This window comes from Bemisia tabaci, chromosome 8 (assembly GCF_918797505.1).
Source record: "Bemisia tabaci chromosome 8, PGI_BMITA_v3".
Taxonomy (NCBI): Eukaryota; Metazoa; Arthropoda; class Insecta; order Hemiptera; family Aleyrodidae; genus Bemisia; species Bemisia tabaci.
Window position 1 is genome coordinate 18,352,155 of NC_092800.1, and position 18,997 is coordinate 18,371,151.

An 18,997-nucleotide genomic window follows, 5' to 3' on the forward strand; every position below is an offset into this window, starting at 1 on the left:
GAAATATGCATTCGATAATAATACTAACATTTGATAAAATGTCACAAAATATCATAAAACATCCAATTGAATCGTTCTGAGAAAATAAGATACCTGAGAATATGAGAATTTTAAAGCTCAAATATGCCAACTTTGCAACGCTGTATCTCGGAAACTAGACGTATACTCAAGCTAAAATTTTTACTGGAGGCTTACCTCATCATAAGGTTTCATTTGAGCCACAAACGAACGAAATCCCCGGGTTCCCGAAAAGGGGCCAAAAAAGGCCCTTTTTTAGGGAGGCTCTTTCAAACAGACGATATCTGCCGATGAGTTCACACATGGTCCATTGGTTCAATCAGTCTTTGTAGTAATGAAATTGAGGTTTTCGTGTAGATAACTATTCGCGCTTTGCGGTTAGTTTGTTGCATCAGGGCCGAATTTACCCACTTGCCGCCCATGGGCCGCCTGTATTTTGCCACCCCCTTCTCTTTCGTTTTGAAACATCAATAAAAACCATCAAGTGAACGTGCCGGAGGGGGAGGGGTGCATAAGGCGCGTTTACTCGTGTTGGACACAGTTTTTGAGAAAACCCTGTCAACACTATTAGCAAAAGTTCGTGGAACTTGCGCGAAAGTTAAGTTCCGTAGGTAAACCTATCTCTGTGTGGTCAAAGCCTTCCATTTATCAGAAATGAACGAAAAAATTATGAAAGAACAAACATAAATGTGGCTTAATGATTTTAACTTCCACCACCGCGCCGCGCAGACCACACTGTGTTCGGCGCAATGCGTGAAGTATTCCTGCAGTGTTGTAGGCGCTGTGCGTTTCATGCCGACTGCTGCTGAACGCAGTGTGTTTGACGCAATGCGTGAAGTATTCACGCAGGCTTATAGGCGCTATGCGTTTCACGCTGACCGCAGTGAACGCACTGTGTTTGATGCAATGCGTGAAGTATTCATGCAGTCTTGTAGGCGCTAATATGTGTTACATGCCGACTGCCGCGCCGAGGGCTTCTGCTTTTCATCTCAAGTCCTCGTCATCATTTCTTTCTTAGTCGCGCCGTTCCAGGCATGATTGCGTGTTTGGTTTCTCTCTTAACTCGACGAATTGAAGGTGCTGTCTCTTTGTATTATTGAAAGACGACAAATTTACAAATTACTATACTCTCAGGAAATGAGAGATTTTGTCGCCTTTTCTCGTTTGTAATATTTTTTTTTTTCCAAATCCGATTTTTTAATACCTACATTTAAAAACATTGCAAAATTTGCCGCCCCCTAGATTTGCCGCCATGGGCCGCGGCCCATGTGGCCACCCCCTAAATCCGGCTCTGTGTTGCATACGCGGTGAAATCGAAGGCTCCGTAAAACTCATTATTTTTCGGATGGGATTTGGCAAAAACTGTTCATACATCGTTTTTCTATAGCACGACGGAATATTTCGCGCGGATGACTTCTTGTCGCCTGTGCCCTGTGAGACCGCGGCTTCACGGAGCTCATCGCCGGCGCAAGGATCACTTTGTTAGCGCCACACATGCAAATGAGGCGCGCGTAGGATCGCACCACGGGATGATGCGCGCGCAATTTCTCATATCTCTAAGGTCGAAACAGCCGTTTTACCGCGAAGAGAGCACTAACTCCAGAAATGAAATTACTTCAAGGAAATGGATCTCCTAGCGCTAGCGCTAACCGAGCGAAAAAATTTCAACGAAGTGGCAATGAAGATATTTCATGTGTGAGGAATTTGCGATTTGACCATTGATTCTTAGGAAAAAGTTCGCGAGAAACACGATGGTGCCACTGGTTTTCTCTGAGATCAACTCCCAAGCTCAAAAAAGCTCTCAAGTTGAGACAAAAATGGAGGGGATATCCCACGCTATCCTGAGAGTCTACCTCTACATCCAGACAAACTCTCCATGCAAAGATAGGGAAATTATTCCTCAGCAGTATTGCTTTCGGGAAGACTTGGGAAAATTATCGATTTTAGATAATTTTTCGTGATTTTTTTGAGATGTTGTCCGATCCTTCGGCAAATTTTGCCCCCTCTTAACAACTTTTCTCTCAGTCCGCGACGTGTATTTCCTGTTGCATTTTACTTTTTTGAAGGATAACTGATGTCGCGTCGTTGTTGGACTAAACTATGTTTCGCAGATGTCCTTTCAAACGTATTTTATCTCGGCGGATCCTGACACGTCTGCAAAGAAATGACGGGAGTATTCAGGTCATATACGATTCATATACTGCCGTGCTAAGGAAAAACGCCGTATGAACCTTCAGGCGTTGCCAGATTTCCTTTGGTAAATCACGAATTTTCGGGAAAATTTGTAAATATTCTTCCTCCAATCTTTCAGTTAATTTTGTTGGCAATTTTACCCAAAGTTCCTGAAAATTTCAAGGAAAAATATTCATAGCTTTCTTCAAAAACTACTTATTTTCTGAGAAGAAAGTTGGCAACTCTCGAATGTTCATACGGCGTTCATCCTTAGTACGGCAGTATACTACGAGGCACGCGTTGTTGTGACGTCGTGAGCTACGTCAGACTGTTGACACCAGCTGAAAACGCCTTCAGTTTCGCGAGATACTTCACCGCTCACACCAGAGTTAATATAATTGTATCATTAACTGCCCTGTGGAATCCTCCACTTTTCGAGCATTCATGAAGTATATTACCTCGCATTTTTTCGGAAAAACATTTATGGAAACTGCTAGCATATCGACGGTGAGGCTACGACCTATCTCGGTTTGCGATGTTGTAGACTTCCTGCCGTTCTTTGCCTTTTTAATGGAAAACTAATCAACGTCAATTCTTGAAAACTTCCATGGTTTTTCCTCTCTGTGCGAAGAAAACTCTGCGAAAATTTCAAGAAATGATATTGATGTGTTCTCTTTCACGAAAATAAAATAGAAGCGGAGATTTTCAAACACCGCAAACAAGATCCTTGGTCTGGAAGTTTCACTGCGTCAATATGTTTTTTTTTTCTTCTTCTTCTTTTCTTTTCTTTGCCCTTTCAAGAAAATTCTCCAAAAACCTCGCACAAAAATGTCCAATGGTCCTCTACTCAAACCTGAAGTAAGCACAAGCAGAAATTTTGAGACGCTAGAACGGGGGAAAGAAAAGAATAGACGAAAGCCACATCAGTCTGAATGCATCAATCATCAGTTGGCCCATTGGTTAGCATGTAAATATCTGTTGAATGGTGCAATTTTTGGGTGTGACATTTATCTATTCTTTTCTTTCCCCAGTTCTAATCGAGTTTCGAGTTCCCGTCGTCGCAGCGTCGCACAGTGGATCGAGTCAATGAGGCAGGTCGCACATGAAATTTTTGACTAAAACTGAAACTTTGATGTTTATTTCGTCCCATTTCAAAATCGAAAGAGTGGGCCCTGAAGGAAATTTCACGAGGAAGCCAATAGAACCGCTTTTAGAATCTCAAAGTTTCGTATAAACGGAGTTATAAGCGTTTAAAGTTTCCAAATTTTGTCCGACCTCTCCGATCGACCCGACCCACCGTGCGTCGGCACGGACCCACAAAGCGCAAGGATCACTTGGTTAGCGCCACACATGCAAATGATAACGCGCGTAAGATCGCGCCACGGGACGTTGCGCGCGCACATGCTCGCGACTCAAAGGTCAAATCGCGCCTCGAATCGAAAACCGTCGAATTTCGAATCGCCAAAGGTCCGCCCTTCGTCCCCGCGCGCCCGGAATGGAAAGTGGCGCCTGACGCGTGGCGCGGCATGGCATTTCGCCATCGGCGAGCACTTTCCCTTTCGGTTTTTTTTTTTTCGAATCATGCACTTACACCGCCCGCGTGGACCGACCGCGCCGTTGGAATCGATTTCGTCGAGTTGGAGCAGAAGAACCAGTTTCAGAGCTAATCAAGAGCATCCCCCCCCTCCCCCACCCACTCCACTCGTCAGGGAGCGGAGAAGTCGCTCACCGACTGACGACGACGTGGAGAGAAAAATATGAGCATGTAGCTTGAAACAAAGTAGCAGACCGGTGGCGTGGCGTGCTTTGCGATGTATAGATTGATCTGTCATTTAAAGCTGTGGAAAAGGATCGATTATCAGGGTGTTCGCGACGAACACCTTGACAATCGATTCTTTAACATGGTTTCAAATGGGGGAATATCGATATATATCGAAGCAAGCCACGCCACTGTAGCAGACCCGCGAGTGCTACCGTCGGTCTATTTGCGTCCTAGAGATAAGCTTTTATTGAGTCGACTCGATTCGAGAGACATGTGCATAGAACTGCAGAAAAGTGCAGACCGCAGCTGAGGGATTGAGGAGGCCAATTTTTGCGGAAATGCGGGGTTTAGAGGACAAGGCGCATAAGTGCAGTTTTTGAAAAATCGAGATATTAATGTTTTCAACAGAGTTGCCGCAGTCAGGGAATACCGGGGAAACCGGGAAATGTCAGGGAATTTTAAAAAGTCAGGGAATTCACATTTCCCCCGCTTTTTTAAATCAAAATTTTCCTTAAATGGGAGAGTAAGAAAGAAGAGAAGAGAGATCATTCTGTTTTTTCCCCGACCACAAACATCGATTCTTTGGTTCTCGGGCCAACAGCAACGAATTGGTAAATTATTTTTACGTAAAATGAACCCTTAATTTTTTTGGGACGTGAATCGCCTGCAATTTACAGAGTATGCAACCAGCAAGTGTGGGCCCCATGTATGTAACCGCTAGCACCCCGAGTCCCTGAGCGCTAATCCGGTCTGGACCCAAAGTACAAAACATGCTTAATCGCCCGGTTTTGGACTTTAAAGTATTGAAGACTTCAACGTCTCCAAAACTAGTCCCTGCAAATAGATCCCTAAATAAAACTACGATCGCTGAGAGTGCAGCTCGTCAGGATGAAAACTACACTGAAGTGTAGGTAAACAAGCACTTTTTAACATTTGAAATTATCATATGTTAAATCATCATGAGGGAAGGAATGATAATTTGTTATCAGCTAAATTCCCCAGGAATAACATAGGTCGCACCATCATAAAAATAAGAAAAAACGTCAACAGAGGCCCAGTAGGCAGTAACGTCGCAATACTTGTTAATTCGGGAGGGAGGGGGAGAGGTACCTAACTTGTCGGTCGCGCGCGTAATGCGTCGATAACTCCCACACCCCCCTCCCCCTCCCTCCGTCATTGAATATCATAATCAAATTGAAGACGTGAAAGGCATTTTTGCTGAAGTGACTCATCGCTGCGTCGCCTGGATTTATTGTCACGTCGCGAAGTTCCGTGACATTGTTTCGGATTTTTTGATTGACAAAATAGCCATATCTAAGAGCCAATTTCCGCGGCTCATTAAAAGATAATAATCATGACAGTAGGTTATAAGTAATACTGTCATTTACATTTAACCCCAGGCGCACCTATTTTCGCCAGGTGGGAGAAAAAAAATTAGAAAAAAAATTCAGTCGAGCCATCCGCGCAGCCAGCTCGACGCGGCCATGTGCTGCGTCTGTGTTATTGTTTTGGTTTCGTAGTTCCTCGCATTTTACGTCACGTCTGCGCATGTGTTGGTGAGCCAACTTCACAACAAAGAAGTGGTAGACAACGGAGTTTGCATAGCTGGTGTTGTGGCCCTAGAATTGGTGTTTTTTTACTTAAAATAGTGTTACATGTTAAGTTTTTTAAGCCATATGTCCTAGGAAGAAGTGTCATCGTCGATTCCACAATGCCTTGGTTTTTGCCTTGGTCAGATAGCATTAAAAAGCGAGCATGTCGTTACTTACTCCAAAGGTACCTGGGTCAATTTTTGGAAGAAAAGTTGACCCTGGATCAGTTAACAGTCGATTTATACAATGGAACTGGCTCCGTATCTGACGTTTCTCTTGATGTCCAGGTAAAGACTTGTCCTTTTTGCAATTTTCAATAATTTCAGCCAAGCTGTTTTAATTTGGCTCGAATTGGAGCTCCTTAACCTCCCACTGATAACCTCATTGTTGAATGGAGACTGCCCCTCATTTTCAAACCTCTCCACACTTTATTCATTTTCTCTCTTCATTGCCAGGAAAATTATCAAGATATTGTCTGATCGTGAGTGAGAAATCACAGAACACACTTCAATCATTCGAGCATCCTGAGGGTGCTACTAATTGATAAGGTACAATGAGGTTGATGATCAGCTGTTGGTGTAAATAAATGGAGAATCCATTGTGTTTGGTATTTGACCAAACCACGAAGCTAGATTCTTCTCAAGTTTTGATATCCCTAATCAATTTAGGATTTGATTTTGATCTCCTCTCTGGAAGTATGTACTGCAAGAGTTCTCTCGAATCATTCACACGGATGGAACCTCTACTTCCTGATAGCCTTGTGTTTTGATATGTTGAGATGATGGCCAAACCATGGCCAAATTTAGCTAATTTTGTTCTATCAATTTCTCTATACATATACATTCGCCAAGAGCTTTTTCATTTGCAATTATTTGCAAACTAAATGCAGTTTGAAGTTGCTTGCGTCATTGAAGCTATGTCCTCTCGGACAATTAATGATCTCTGTATATCTCCAAGCTTTTGCAAATAAGGAAGAGTCTACTATTTTGCATTGTTTTCTGAAGAAAGAGTTCTTAAAATTCTTATCCAGCCTATTTCCTTGTAAAGAATGAATGTAGAAAATATTGATCAGCTGAATCTAATACAAATTACTGACTATGCTAGGAAGGTAAACGATGGTTTAAGTAAAAAAATGCATACTTCTAACTGAAATGTTGCGAGTATCTGCATACGTTTCTCTAACACCACGCACAATGCTAACCAACAGTTTCTCTCGTAATATTTTGTGAATTTTCTTGATTTATTCAGAAATGCTCCGCATAAATTTCAATGATATATGCTTGTTACTTTTCCTCTGTGAAAACATAACATAATTAGAAATGTTTGAAGTCTCTTCATGCCTCAACCATGACCTCCTCTTTTTCTGTCGCTCTTGCTCATTTGTCTTTCATCCTGCTTCTGTTTCATTTGAACTTTGAGTAAATTTTATCTTAATTTTGTTCTTTTTCTAGACGATGAATGATTGGGGAGAGAAACGGAACCTCCCTGTGGAATTCGTCGATGGACATATATCTGCAATGTCAGTTTCTGTTCCATGGTCCACTCTCTTGAAAGACTCAAGCTATGTAGAGGTCACTGGCTTAGTCATAACGATACAACCAAAACAAAGACCAGAAAATGGTAATTCCTCTTCCTGTCATAAAAATTGATATCAATTTCTAATTGTCTCAGCAGTAACACATATTTATTCTGAGGATTACCTTTTTCATTTTCGGATTTTCATAAAGGAATTCTCCAAGTTGAACATAGACCTATGATCCATCAAAGCCTTAAACTCGTCCATGGAAGCAAACAAGATATATGAAACTGGGTGTTCCAAATTCAAGATAGTAGGTAACAAGTCAAGGGTGTACATTTCAGATTAAAAATAACTGTTTCTTCTGAACCTGGACCCTGAAACGTATGTCAAATATTAAAATAAGTTAATCTATGGAATATTTTGCTTAGGTTTATAAGTATTTCAATTAGTCAATTGGACCTCCATACTTAATGAATTATTTACTTTCTATAGTGCATATTTCAGATTCTGGCATGAAATTTTGAAAATTTCAACCATGTTAAAGTTGCAGTTATTGGAACTCCATCCTTCTCTGCAGCCTTCCATTTTTATAATGGGCAATTCATAATTCTTAAAATTAGATAAATGTCCCTGTAGTCCTTTACTTCAAGTACTGTCCAATTTTATCTCATTCAAAATGGTGAGAGACAAAGCTGATTAAGATCTTTTCTCATTGAACTTTGAAAACACAGCGCCTACAATCCACAGGCAGTTCGGTTTTTGGTAAAAGTTTATAGATAGGAATGTATTTATTCTTACCCGTTACACTTGAGAGACTGTGTAGAAAAAATTCATCTGATGAATGAAAAATATATATCATGTACTTTTATTGTTTCTATCAAAATCGGAAGTAAATCATGTAATTTTAATGATTTTCATTTTTTCTTATTTTTTATTTCTCTTATTGTCATAGGTGTATCCATGTTTGAGTCTATGTGGTCGTCTATGACAAGTAGCATTCAAATGGCTGAGGAATGTTTGCGGGAAGGCGGTCCAGAAATTGACGCATCCCAGCCTGTGGAAGGTGTAGAAATCATTGCTCAGGCCATCGAATCAAGTAAGTCTGCCAAAATGCTTTATTTTAACCTAGAAGTACCCAATTTTAATATTTGCTATGATTCATAAAGGAAAATAATTTTAAATAAGATACCTACAGAAAAATTGTTTGGTAACATCTTACTTTAAACAAAATTAACTTACGAAAATTTGAAAGAAAAATTCGAGTATTTTAGAGTCAGTGAAAAATAAAGGTGAAGCAATCTTGGAAGGTAATTACTCTGGAAGAATCTACAGAATATCTCCGCGATGAAACTGTAGGAATACATTTCTCATTCTGTGCTGTTGTAGACTCCTTGTCTAGCTTTATTCCTTTATGGAAATTACTTTTTGTAATTCCCTGAAAACTCCAAATTTTTTTTTACCTATCTGAAGAGTATTCAATGTGAATTTCAAGCAATGGTGTTGGTTTTTTCTCTTGTGATAAAATAATATGGAAGCAGAGGTTTTGAAGCGCTGGAAAAAAGGTACTTATTCCTACAGTTTCATCATCTAAATATGAATATTTCATATAATTTCAAAGTAACTTAGGAATCAATTCATCTGCATTGAAAAACCTACATGAAAGAATAAGATGTTTTTTTCCAGATTTAATTCATGTCCTTAGATGGCCTCTTTTATTATTTTTTTTTTACTCATTCAGCATCTTCTGTGAAGAAGATAATTCCTGTGCGACTTACAGAAAAAATTTAGCTTCAAACCTGATTTTGGGGAGTTAACTTCTCAAATTAACCCTTCTCTCCAGAACGAGAGTGTTATCATACAATTTCATCTTATGACCAAATAAAGTATTACAGATGAGTATATCATTCTCATCACTCCTACTATTCATTAATTTATTTTCATTTTCTTTATTTCAGTTCTGAATCGAGTCAAGGTTAAATTCATCGATACTGTGATACGATTAGAACATCTTCCCAAAGAAAGTCCCACTGGAATTGCCGTTGAGCTGAGAATAAAACAGTAAGTTAATTTAACTACAATTTTCCTAAGTATTCTGTTGGTTTCATGTCAGAATGATCCCGACAGAAATCCATTTTTCTTTTTAGTTTGCAACTCTCTTTAAGCTTTTGAGGAAGGATTAAAGCACAAAATATTTTTCATGAAATCATGTGGCAATATGTGAAAGTCACCAGATGTGATGCTTTATGATTCCTGTTTTCATAAACGAAATGCGACAAGAATATTCTACAAGATTATACATGATGATTGACCAGACTCTCCGTCGCTTATCATTAAGTTTTATGAAGGCACTGCTATTTGATAATATATACTAAGCATCTGTCATGATTTCACAGGAATGTTTCACAACTATTACTACATTAGATCTAAATTATGTGGTTTCAAGAGAAAATATCCATAACTCTCCTCAAAAATAAACATTTTATCAAAGAAAATTTGGCAACTCTCAAATATTTATACAGCATTTTTCCTTAGCACGGCAGACCAGTGATTTATCTCGATTAGAAAACTCATTAAAGTTCAGCAGGAGGCAATCAAAAGTATTTGATGTTTTGTTTTTGAGGTTACACGAGTCATGTAAAGAGCAAAAGTTCATATTAGGTGTATTTTAAGGTATTTTTCAAACCTGAAGATTTTAATCTGCTCAATTTCCTGATTAGCCTCGGCTACATGGACCAAGCAGGGAGCGAACCAGAAATGCCTCCTTCAAGTGAAAGTCTTCATCAGTCGGCCCCTGCTTTCTCTGTGAAAAAGTTTTGCCTGGAAGGAGTCTCTCTCTACACAGACGAATTTCCTGCGTCTGCCCGCACGGTATCTAGAAGTTTGATCTCTGAATCTCCTTTCTCAAATAAAATGGCAGCATCATTTATGGTGAGTACCTACCTTCTCTTTTTTTAAAAATTTGTGAATTTTTAAGTCACCTTGCTCTTCAATTTTACAGTCTTCTCCATGGTTTGAGTGTCGCATACTTTTCAACCAATCAGATGCCAAGATTTTCCTGTGTAGTTATGAAAACATGGAGAGTACATCTATTGATCTATCTTTCCAGTAGTATTTGTTTCCCTCTTTCCAGTCCTGAGAAGGATCATTTCAAAGAAAATTTTAAGAATAGGAGGTTTCTCACCATTCAGGTAGGGTTTTCGGTGATCAGGAATATTCAAAAAAATTTATTTGGATGGGAGAAACCATGGAAAACTCTTGAAAATGGATAGAAACCCTTGAAAACATGGGAAATTAGGGTATATCACTTAACATTATGCACACCATACACGTAAAACAGATAGAGTCAAAATCTTGACCCTCTCCTTCCTTTAGTATCATAGATACGAATATTACATATTATGAGATATTTTCATAAACTTAAAGGCTCTGACAGATAGATAGATATATAAGCTAGCTGATAGGTAGTGTCTGTCAATATTAATTTTCTCCCTTCCTCTCACAGTTAAGTGTTATCTGTCTCCTATCTAAACTAGGTCAATCATTGTTCAGAATGAAGGAGGAAGGAAAAACAATTGTACAGCTTCGATCCTATTTGCATTCCTATTATTTCCTGTAAAATTGTTTGCAACCGCACAAAAGAGATCGAAATACAATGAGAAATCTGAGGCCTAATTTAACTTATCTTGCTACCTATTGAGTTGATCTGTGGTTGAGAGACTGCCAGAAGGTTGCTGCGTGTGATAAAAATGTCACTCTTCTTTTCTAGTTTCTCCATTCTTCTGGAAAAATGTCTTACTTCAAGAAAACGCATGCATACTGAAATGCTGTATTTGTATCATTACTTCCTGATCGTGCAATTTTATAACTGAAAATCCTAAGTTTGTGAGATAACATAAAATCCTAAGTGCATTTAAGACGGTATCTGTGGAAAGGGGCCTGATTTTTTGGGGAAAAATTTTTCTTAATTTTTTGCAGATACTTAAACCATATTTTTCTACAACCTGAGAGTTTTTGTCATGGAACATTGGGGCAAAAATGTCCTTCATTTTTGAGATTTTATAATCAAACTTGCGCTAAAATTTCCAGATTTTCTTCCCCCATAAATGTTTAAAAAGTTATGGAAATTTTTCTTCTGGAAGGTTCGATCCCTCCCCTTAGATCCAGTTAAATTTATAGAATTCTTAGTGTAGACTGTAGAATCAATGAGCTAACTAAAGAGTAAGTAATAGCCAATTGCCAAGTGGCATCTTTTCTGCCATATTCTAAAGTACTATCGACACCTAAAATTGTATGTTCATTGTTGCTCTGCAGAAATTTCGTAAAGGACTACGTGCAAAACGGGCCATTTGGGGCTCGGGGCGGATACCTTTGAGACTTTCCCTATTCATTCACCTAACAATGCCCCATCTTTTCCCAAAGTTCCAAGCCCCCCAAAAATTTTGGGGAGACGCGGCGGGGGGTCAAAGTTAAAAACCGGCAAAATTTTCGCGAATTTATTACTCGAAAACCAAGAAGTTTTCGAAAACGCGGTTTAAACGAGCGTGTTCAGCGTGACGAGAGCTTTCAGAAAATGTATAACATCATAGGGTTTTGTCAACTTCAGCTCGAGTTATCGCCTCCGAAGCGCCGGAACGCTCAAAAAAGACCCCTTATTTTTTCACGTTTGGGCCGATTTAAAAAAAAGCCATTTTTTTATTTTGATGAAAAACTGATATGTTGTTCCTGACTCTCTGTAGCCCCTCTGGCTCTTTACCGCATGCTGGGGAAATGTTTTGGTCGCGAGTTATAAGAGCGGAAAGCAGCGAAGGTCGGGAAAATCGGCTATTTTAAACTGGATTTTCCCGACCTTCGCTGCTTTCCGCTCTTATAACTCGCGACCAAAACATTTCCCCAGCATGCGGTAAAGAGCCAGAGGGGCTACAGAGAGTCAGGAACAACATATCAGTTTTTCATCAAAATAAAAAAATGGCTTTTTTTTAAATCGGCCCAAACGTGAAAAAATAAGGGGTCTTTTTTGAGCGTTCCGGCGCTTCGGAGGCGATAACTCGAGCTGAAGTTGACAAAACCCTATGATGTTATACATTTTCTGAAAGCTCTCGTCACGCTGAACACGCTCGTTTAAACCGCGTTTTCGAAAACTTCTTGGTTTTCGAGTAATAAATTCGCGAAAATTTTGCCGGTTTTTAACTTTGACCCCCCGCCGCGTCTCCCCAAAATTTTTGGGGGGCTTGGAACTTTGGGAAAAGATGGGGCATTGTTAGGTGAATGAATAGGGCAAGTCTCAAAGGTATCCGCCCCGAGCCCCAAATGGCCTGTTTTGCACGTAGTCCTTTGGCAACCGATTCTACTGATTGAAATTACTCCTTATAGAAAATTGAATGGGTTTATCTGTTTGATACAAAGTCTCTGCCATGAAGGGAAATATTCTGCTTATGTCAGATGATTAGTTTTTAATTAGTTATCTCTCAATCCGGGGTTATCTGAAAAATTAGGAAGTATAAGACGATAAAATGAACTTTCTATCCAATTACGTTGTTAGAAATTATTACAATTTTGAGAATCTGCTGGTTATAGATTGTTACCGCATTTTTCCTTTATGGGTCAGCATCTGTCATGCTAAGAAATAACGCCGCAGGCAGGAGCATTCGAATGTTGCCAAATTTCTGCTCATGAATAATTTATTTTTGATAAAAGTCACGTATATTTTTCGAAATTTTCATCTATCTTTGGTTAAATTGAGTATAATCCTCTACAAAATTTAAAGAAAAAAAAATTCAACAGCTTTTTAGAAAATAGTGTCTTATTGTTAGAATTTTGGCAACGTTGTACTTATGTTTTTATGATGTATTCCAAACAGCAATGTTTTTCATTGCCTCTCAATATCATGAACTCTCTACTGTGTTACAGGAAAGTGAAACGAGTACGTATGAATCTGCTCATTCTGAAGATGTCAGCTCAAAAGAATCAGCATACGTCCCAAATCCAATTCTTGTTGGAAAACTGACTGGCAGGCAAGAAGTCAGATTAAAGCTGAAACAGGGTGAAATGGTGTTGGAACCGAAGGTATGTCACTTGATCAAACTGAGTGTCTCAGATAAACATTGCGAACGTTAATTTTCAGTTATGGGACCTCAGAACCATCAGTCAATTATTGCAAAAAATGAATGTAAAAAATTCTTACTCTGATATAATATTAATGCTAAACTTCACTTTTCAAAAACACATATCTAGCACTAACCGATATTTGTGTTTAGGACAAGGTGATAAAAGAGTGCTGGGTCCACACTATTCAAAACTTCCACAAATTTTAATTACAGTAAAAAAAAAAAATTATCAATTTTAATTCGGACCACAATTTTAGTATTTTTTTCTTGTTCCTGTTTAGGTTGATCTTGAAATCGACATAGGCTCTGCAACAATGTTCCTGTCGCCGCGGCAGTTTCATTTACTCTTGGAATTGATGCAAGGACTAGCATCGCCAGACAATCAAGATTGCTCAAACGTCGCACAGAGACCGCGTTGTGTTCAAAAAATGATGCAGGCGTCCGACTTCGACCGGGTCGAACAGGAACTCCTGCGCCAACTGCACCCCATCAATATCTCAAAAGAGAAAACTCTGCAAGCTGTTCACGGATGGTCCTCGGCTGGTCTCGAAGATAGTGAAGACGAGTTCGAGCCGATGAACAATCGCTGGACTGCTACCTCCAGTCTTCCCTCGAGTTTCAATAATTCTATGTCGAATGCTTACATTAATTCTAGGTAAGTACTCACATTCCCTGCCTTTCATTGATCTCTGAGAGTCTGAATGTAAAACGCTATTAAATGTGTAAAATTTCAGTGGGTTGATTGTTGAAATTGATACTCTCACTATTCTTAATAGACAAAAAACAGGAAAGGGATCTGGAGGGATCCTGTTGGTGGAAGCTGCTGCTTGTAATGGACAAAGAAGGCAGGTATTAGACTAACTAACGGCAACCAACGAGAGACCCTGTAGTTAATCCATCATTTTCTCCCCTAGTCTATAGGAACCAACCATTTCCACCAATAGGATCGCTCCATACTCCCTATGTCTTCTTTGTCTATCATTTTGTCTATCAATTCCAACAATCAGCCCGCAGCTCTGTAAACATAGAACAATTGAAGAGCATAATAAATTTCTGCACAGGATAAGATCTAATGCTCCATCCTATGAAAATTCTCTGTCATTAAAATGAAGAAATAAATCATTTGTATCCAAGGAATTTCGATGGTGAAATAGCAAGAATGCGTATCTTGTTGGCTCTGTTTTCAAAGCTCTGCTGTCATTTTATTAAATCAAAGAAAAGCAAATCAACGCTATTGCTTGAAACTTTCACTCAATATTCTTCGCACAAAGAAGAAAAGGCAGGGAAATTTTTGAGAAATACTGTTGAGTATTTTTCAATTCAGAAGAGGAGGGTTGACAGGAAGTCAGCAATGTTGCAAACCGAAATACGCGTTCTTGCAGTTCAATTATTGTATCCCTATAACAATTAATAATGTAATTAAATGTGTTTCTGTCATCAAAGTAAATAAAATATTTCTGTTGGCTCAAAACCTTGTTAGTAGGAAAAATCCAAGATAGAGCTTACTATGAACTTCAGTTTTTTAAAAATTATCTAGGTTTGAAATTGTGCGTTTATTCCCACGTATGAATTTTTTTTTTTCTGTGTGTTACTGAGCATCATTTCTAAGTTGAGTCTTTGATGTTCCAGCAAATCCTGTGGCTCAACTTCTAGTTGCTCTTCCTCTATGAGTGGGCCTTCAACTAAATGGAAAGGAAGATGTAAGTGCTTCGTACTTGTGGTTATTATCCTGAAATAGATTTTTGGCAATTAGCGATCACCTTTAACATTGTGGAGTGGAAACACAGAAAATGTGGTGATACAAAGGGCAAAATAGGATCTTATATAAATTATAGAAATATTTGCATGTATTTATCGTAACATATTCAATCAATATAATAAGGTGTTTGGAATTGGAATGGAGGTTCTTCAATGATTGATTCTTCGGATCAAAAGAAGTTTTTTGTTTTATAATACTTTTTTGCTGAGCTATTTCAAAAAGTTTATAGCTCCCCAAAGTTTTTTGAGCAAGAGATTTAATTTTTATTCAATTTCAGAATCAGTTGTCAACCTCACAACACAAAATTTTACAGTGGGGGTATTTGATTGCACACTATCAATTTCTGATACACAAAAAGTAAAAATTAAAAAAAATTGGAGCTTTAAAGGGTCTCTCAATTCAGTGATACAGGTTTCCAATTTTGAGATGCTTGTAATGCCACATTTTTCTCAGCTTTTACTCATCTGTGGCAAGAAATGGACAAAACATCTAAAAATGCTCTCATGTACCGAATTTTGTCTTTTATAATTGATAATGCCTCTGCAATCAAAATTATTGATTTTTTTTGTTTTTCCAAAACTTTGAAAGATCTAATTCCTGCTTCAAATGACTAAAAAAGAGACATGGTGCAAAGCAAAATAGTCTATTTTCGGTCTGTTGAATCGATTTCTGAAGTATCTGAATAATGTTTAAGAACACTCTGTATGTTAATGAATATGATATTTTTAATACTCGTAGTTTCTTCTTTTCTGATCCAGTAACTTCATCTATGAAATTTAACCCCACTTACTTTTTATTTTCAGCTGGTAGCGGTGATCCCGATTCAAATTCCAGTGTTAATCACTTTTATATCCGTCTGAGCTCTCTGGCTGTGATCATCCTCCACGAAGATATCCTAACACAGTGTGTCGAATCAAATGCCCTCTCCCAATCTAGTTTAAAACAAATGACTGCTTTATCAGAGTCATTCTTCAGCAAACTAGGCCTTTTCGCTGTGTGCGGTTATGGAACAAAAGATTTTACTAACGCCAAGCAAACATTTTCAGATGCTTGTCAACTGAACCATATAAGGTAAGTCAACTTCTCTGTTTTAGTACCAATATTATAAAGTTCTTTAGTCAGGAGAGACTTTTTAAAAATATTTTACGAAGCTAAGCCATGTTGACAGTGAATAGCCTAACAAGAGAATAAACCATTCACAGCTGTTGTCTTCTTTTTACAAGTATGAGGCAAGGGTGCAAAGCCGGTATATTTGACAGGGTCTTTGCTTCAATTCTTAAAGTTTGCTCATTTCATTCGAGACCTGTCACTCTCTCATGATTCAGCTTATACTGAGTGATTGTTAATGATTGTAATTTTTTTCTTTTTCTTGTTTCAGATTATTAGCTACTACTGTGATATTAGAAGGTGATGAAGTTACAAGTGTGAGTAAATTAGATAATTTCACACTGACAGCAGCAAATTTAGAAGTTTTAGAATGCCTGTATGATGGTGTAGTCCCCAATCAAAAAGTTGAATATGTTGAGGTAAGGACGGATGCTTTTCTTTTTTTTCTGCACCGTGTTAATTGACGGTCAATTTTATTTGGAGTGTTCGCAAGTAATCTCTTCATTTCAAGGATGAAACTGCAAAAATGCACATCTCAGTCTGCGGCTTTTTTGACTCCTTGTCATACTTGATTTTCAGCATGGGAAACTACTAAACATCATTTTTTAAATCTTTGGCGTTTTTTCGTCTCCATGTTGAGATTAATTTGCGAACATTTCAAGCCAGAGTTTTTAAAACTTTTACTTCCCAATACCTTGATTTTAAAAGAAGTTTTCAAGTAATATCATGTGTGATGCTCCACGGGATAAGAATTGGGAAGGAATAAGGCTTGAACATTAAATTGCAGATACATTGGAAGGAAGTGAAACGAAAGTTTAAGTGTGAATCGCTTTATTGGATTTCTCAGTAAGTGGTCGAATGCTTCCTATTGGTGACTGGTATCGTAGCTTGAAAACTCAAAATTTAGGAATTTTTATTTAAATATTTTAATTCTTTCTTTTATTTTATTTTCCATTGTGTTTTCTCTTTTCAGTTATTGCGATTTATGAAAAATTCTTCGGAAAACTCTCTCATAGCCCCTCTCTACTCTGTTGACTCTAGTCCTGATGTGAAAGTGCAAATTAAATTTAGCGACCATGTGAAACACAATTCTGTTTCCTGCATGGATATCAAGTAAGTTTCTGATGTTTATTCATTAGTTAATTTAATGACACCATGCAACGTTACCATATCAATTTATGATAATGCATTTGATTAATAGACCCTAGTCGTTATTGGAGGCATCTTTTGTTGATGTTTATAAGTTGCTGTGTTCTTTGGTTTGGGATTAAGCAACAAAACCACCATGAACAATCTTCGTAAAAAATCTCTTTTCTCCCCAGCAATTCTCTTTCTAACTTCTGGAAAGTAGAGCAGTGAGCAGTGAGTGAAGCATCTTATTTTTGGAAATTAATTTTTCCTCCAATAAGTGGTGATGGATGCGCAATGAAAATTTCTGTGATATTAAATGTTAATGAATATTCGATGAAATTTAATGAACAAAAATGGTAGACTCCTCTCCCTAATTTTCTTGCCTGACTGTCCAGCATGAAAAGTAGGGGAGGGGGATATCAACTATTTTTTCGAATTTAATCCAATGTTCACCAACACTTAATCTCAGAAATTTTCATTTCTTCTTCCCTGATTTAAGAAATTGTATTGCCTTGAAAGCAATCTAAAATAAAACCTGCCTGTCAATATTGAAAACATATCTTTTGAAGAAGTTGATTAGTAATATCTGATATCTATACTAACCCTTCATTTTCCCTATTTCAGAGTATCCTTGCAGCAATGTTGGTCAGAAGTTGATATCTCCATTGTTGATAGGATATCTGTACTCTTGAATCCACACCCTTTATGCAGCAAAGTATCATCTGTGCATGAAAATACAACTGTAAGTATTGTATAATAATTGCGTACTAATATTCGTATCTTTTAAAAAAGTCTTTCCTTTTTTTTCTTTTCAAGATGCAAGATTTTTGTGTCATACACCTATCAGAAAAGAGAAATAAGTATGACCTGGGGATTGATTATGGCTTGGTCAGATTCTGTTTTAGGTTCCTAGTGGTGTAGGTCGCACAAAAAATGTTTGTCCTTTGGAATTTTGAATGGGAGCAGAGTGAGTCCAATTTTTTTTAAATTTCGCCAATTTTGTATCCAATTTATATAAAAATGATCACTCTGGTCGCTTCACAAACCTGCAATAGATCAATGACGGTTGCGCTACATAAGTGAACGAATTTGAACCATTTGCAAAACGTTGGTGTAGTACTTTTTCTAAGGATCTATAAAAAGACAAGGAAAAATTTTTACTCCATCACTAGTTCATTTTTGTGTTTCTAATTGATAAAATTTCAATCCGTAGGGTTTAATTCTGCCCCCCCCCAAAAAAAAAACCCTTGGTAATCAACAATATTTTCCAAATTAAACCCAGTTCTATCACCTCTTGATATGATTTAACCTCTGGTTAAAATGCCAGGTACTTTGAATATTTATTCTCCAAGTTAAGGTGGCACCCAACCTGTGAAATTTACTCCGTACACTTTGAAATCCCCAAAAATAGCAAATAGCAGAAGTTCGCCTCTTTGAAGGATTAAATTCGTCTTGAGGTAAAAGAAGTTTACTTGAAATGAAAAAAATAATTTCAGTCCTAAATGCAGTTCTAACTTTTTTTCCAGCTTTTTAAAAATTCTTCAAACAATTTCCTGGAAACATCATCATACTCCAATGAAAGCGAGCTGGAATGGAATGTATCAATACCCTACTTTGTAGTCCTATTAAGGTAATTATTTTATGCATCTTTGATACTGATATTTTGTTTCTATATGAACCCTTACTTTATAGAACTTCCCCAAGAGATGCTTCCATTTTTCAGTATTATTTTAAGAGTAAAATTTCTATGGAAGGTCTTAAACTTTGGCATTAGAATCATTCAAACTTTACTGTACTTGCAAATTCTTATAGCCTTTCATCTAACCAAGAAAA

The 18,997-nt window shown here is 37.8% G+C and overlaps 1 protein-coding gene across 2 annotated transcripts in view; it reads left to right on the top strand.

Annotated features, from left to right (window-relative positions):
- Window positions 1–5,194: 5,194 nt before the first annotated feature.
- Atg2 (Autophagy-related 2) overlaps window positions 5,195–18,997 on the top strand; it is a 35,455-nt gene continuing 21,652 nt past the window's right edge. Inside the window, exons 1-13 of one of the 2 annotated variants that reach the window (XM_019062304.2) lie at window positions 5,195–5,831; window positions 6,996–7,164; window positions 8,016–8,159; window positions 9,019–9,121; window positions 9,781–9,991; window positions 12,971–13,126; window positions 13,449–13,822; window positions 14,797–14,867; window positions 15,730–15,997; window positions 16,305–16,452; window positions 17,007–17,146; window positions 17,789–17,906; window positions 18,691–18,794. In XM_019062304.2, the coding sequence (XP_018917849.2) occupies window positions 5,664–5,831; window positions 6,996–7,164; window positions 8,016–8,159; window positions 9,019–9,121; window positions 9,781–9,991; window positions 12,971–13,126; window positions 13,449–13,822; window positions 14,797–14,867; window positions 15,730–15,997; window positions 16,305–16,452; window positions 17,007–17,146; window positions 17,789–17,906; window positions 18,691–18,794 (2,174 nt within the window). In that variant the 5' untranslated portion in view covers window positions 5,195–5,663. The remainder of the gene's footprint in view (window positions 5,832–6,995; window positions 7,165–8,015; window positions 8,160–9,018; window positions 9,122–9,780; window positions 9,992–12,970; window positions 13,127–13,448; window positions 13,823–14,796; window positions 14,868–15,729; window positions 15,998–16,304; window positions 16,453–17,006; window positions 17,147–17,788; window positions 17,907–18,690; window positions 18,795–18,997) is intronic. The other variant, XM_019062303.2, reaches the window with a different exon arrangement.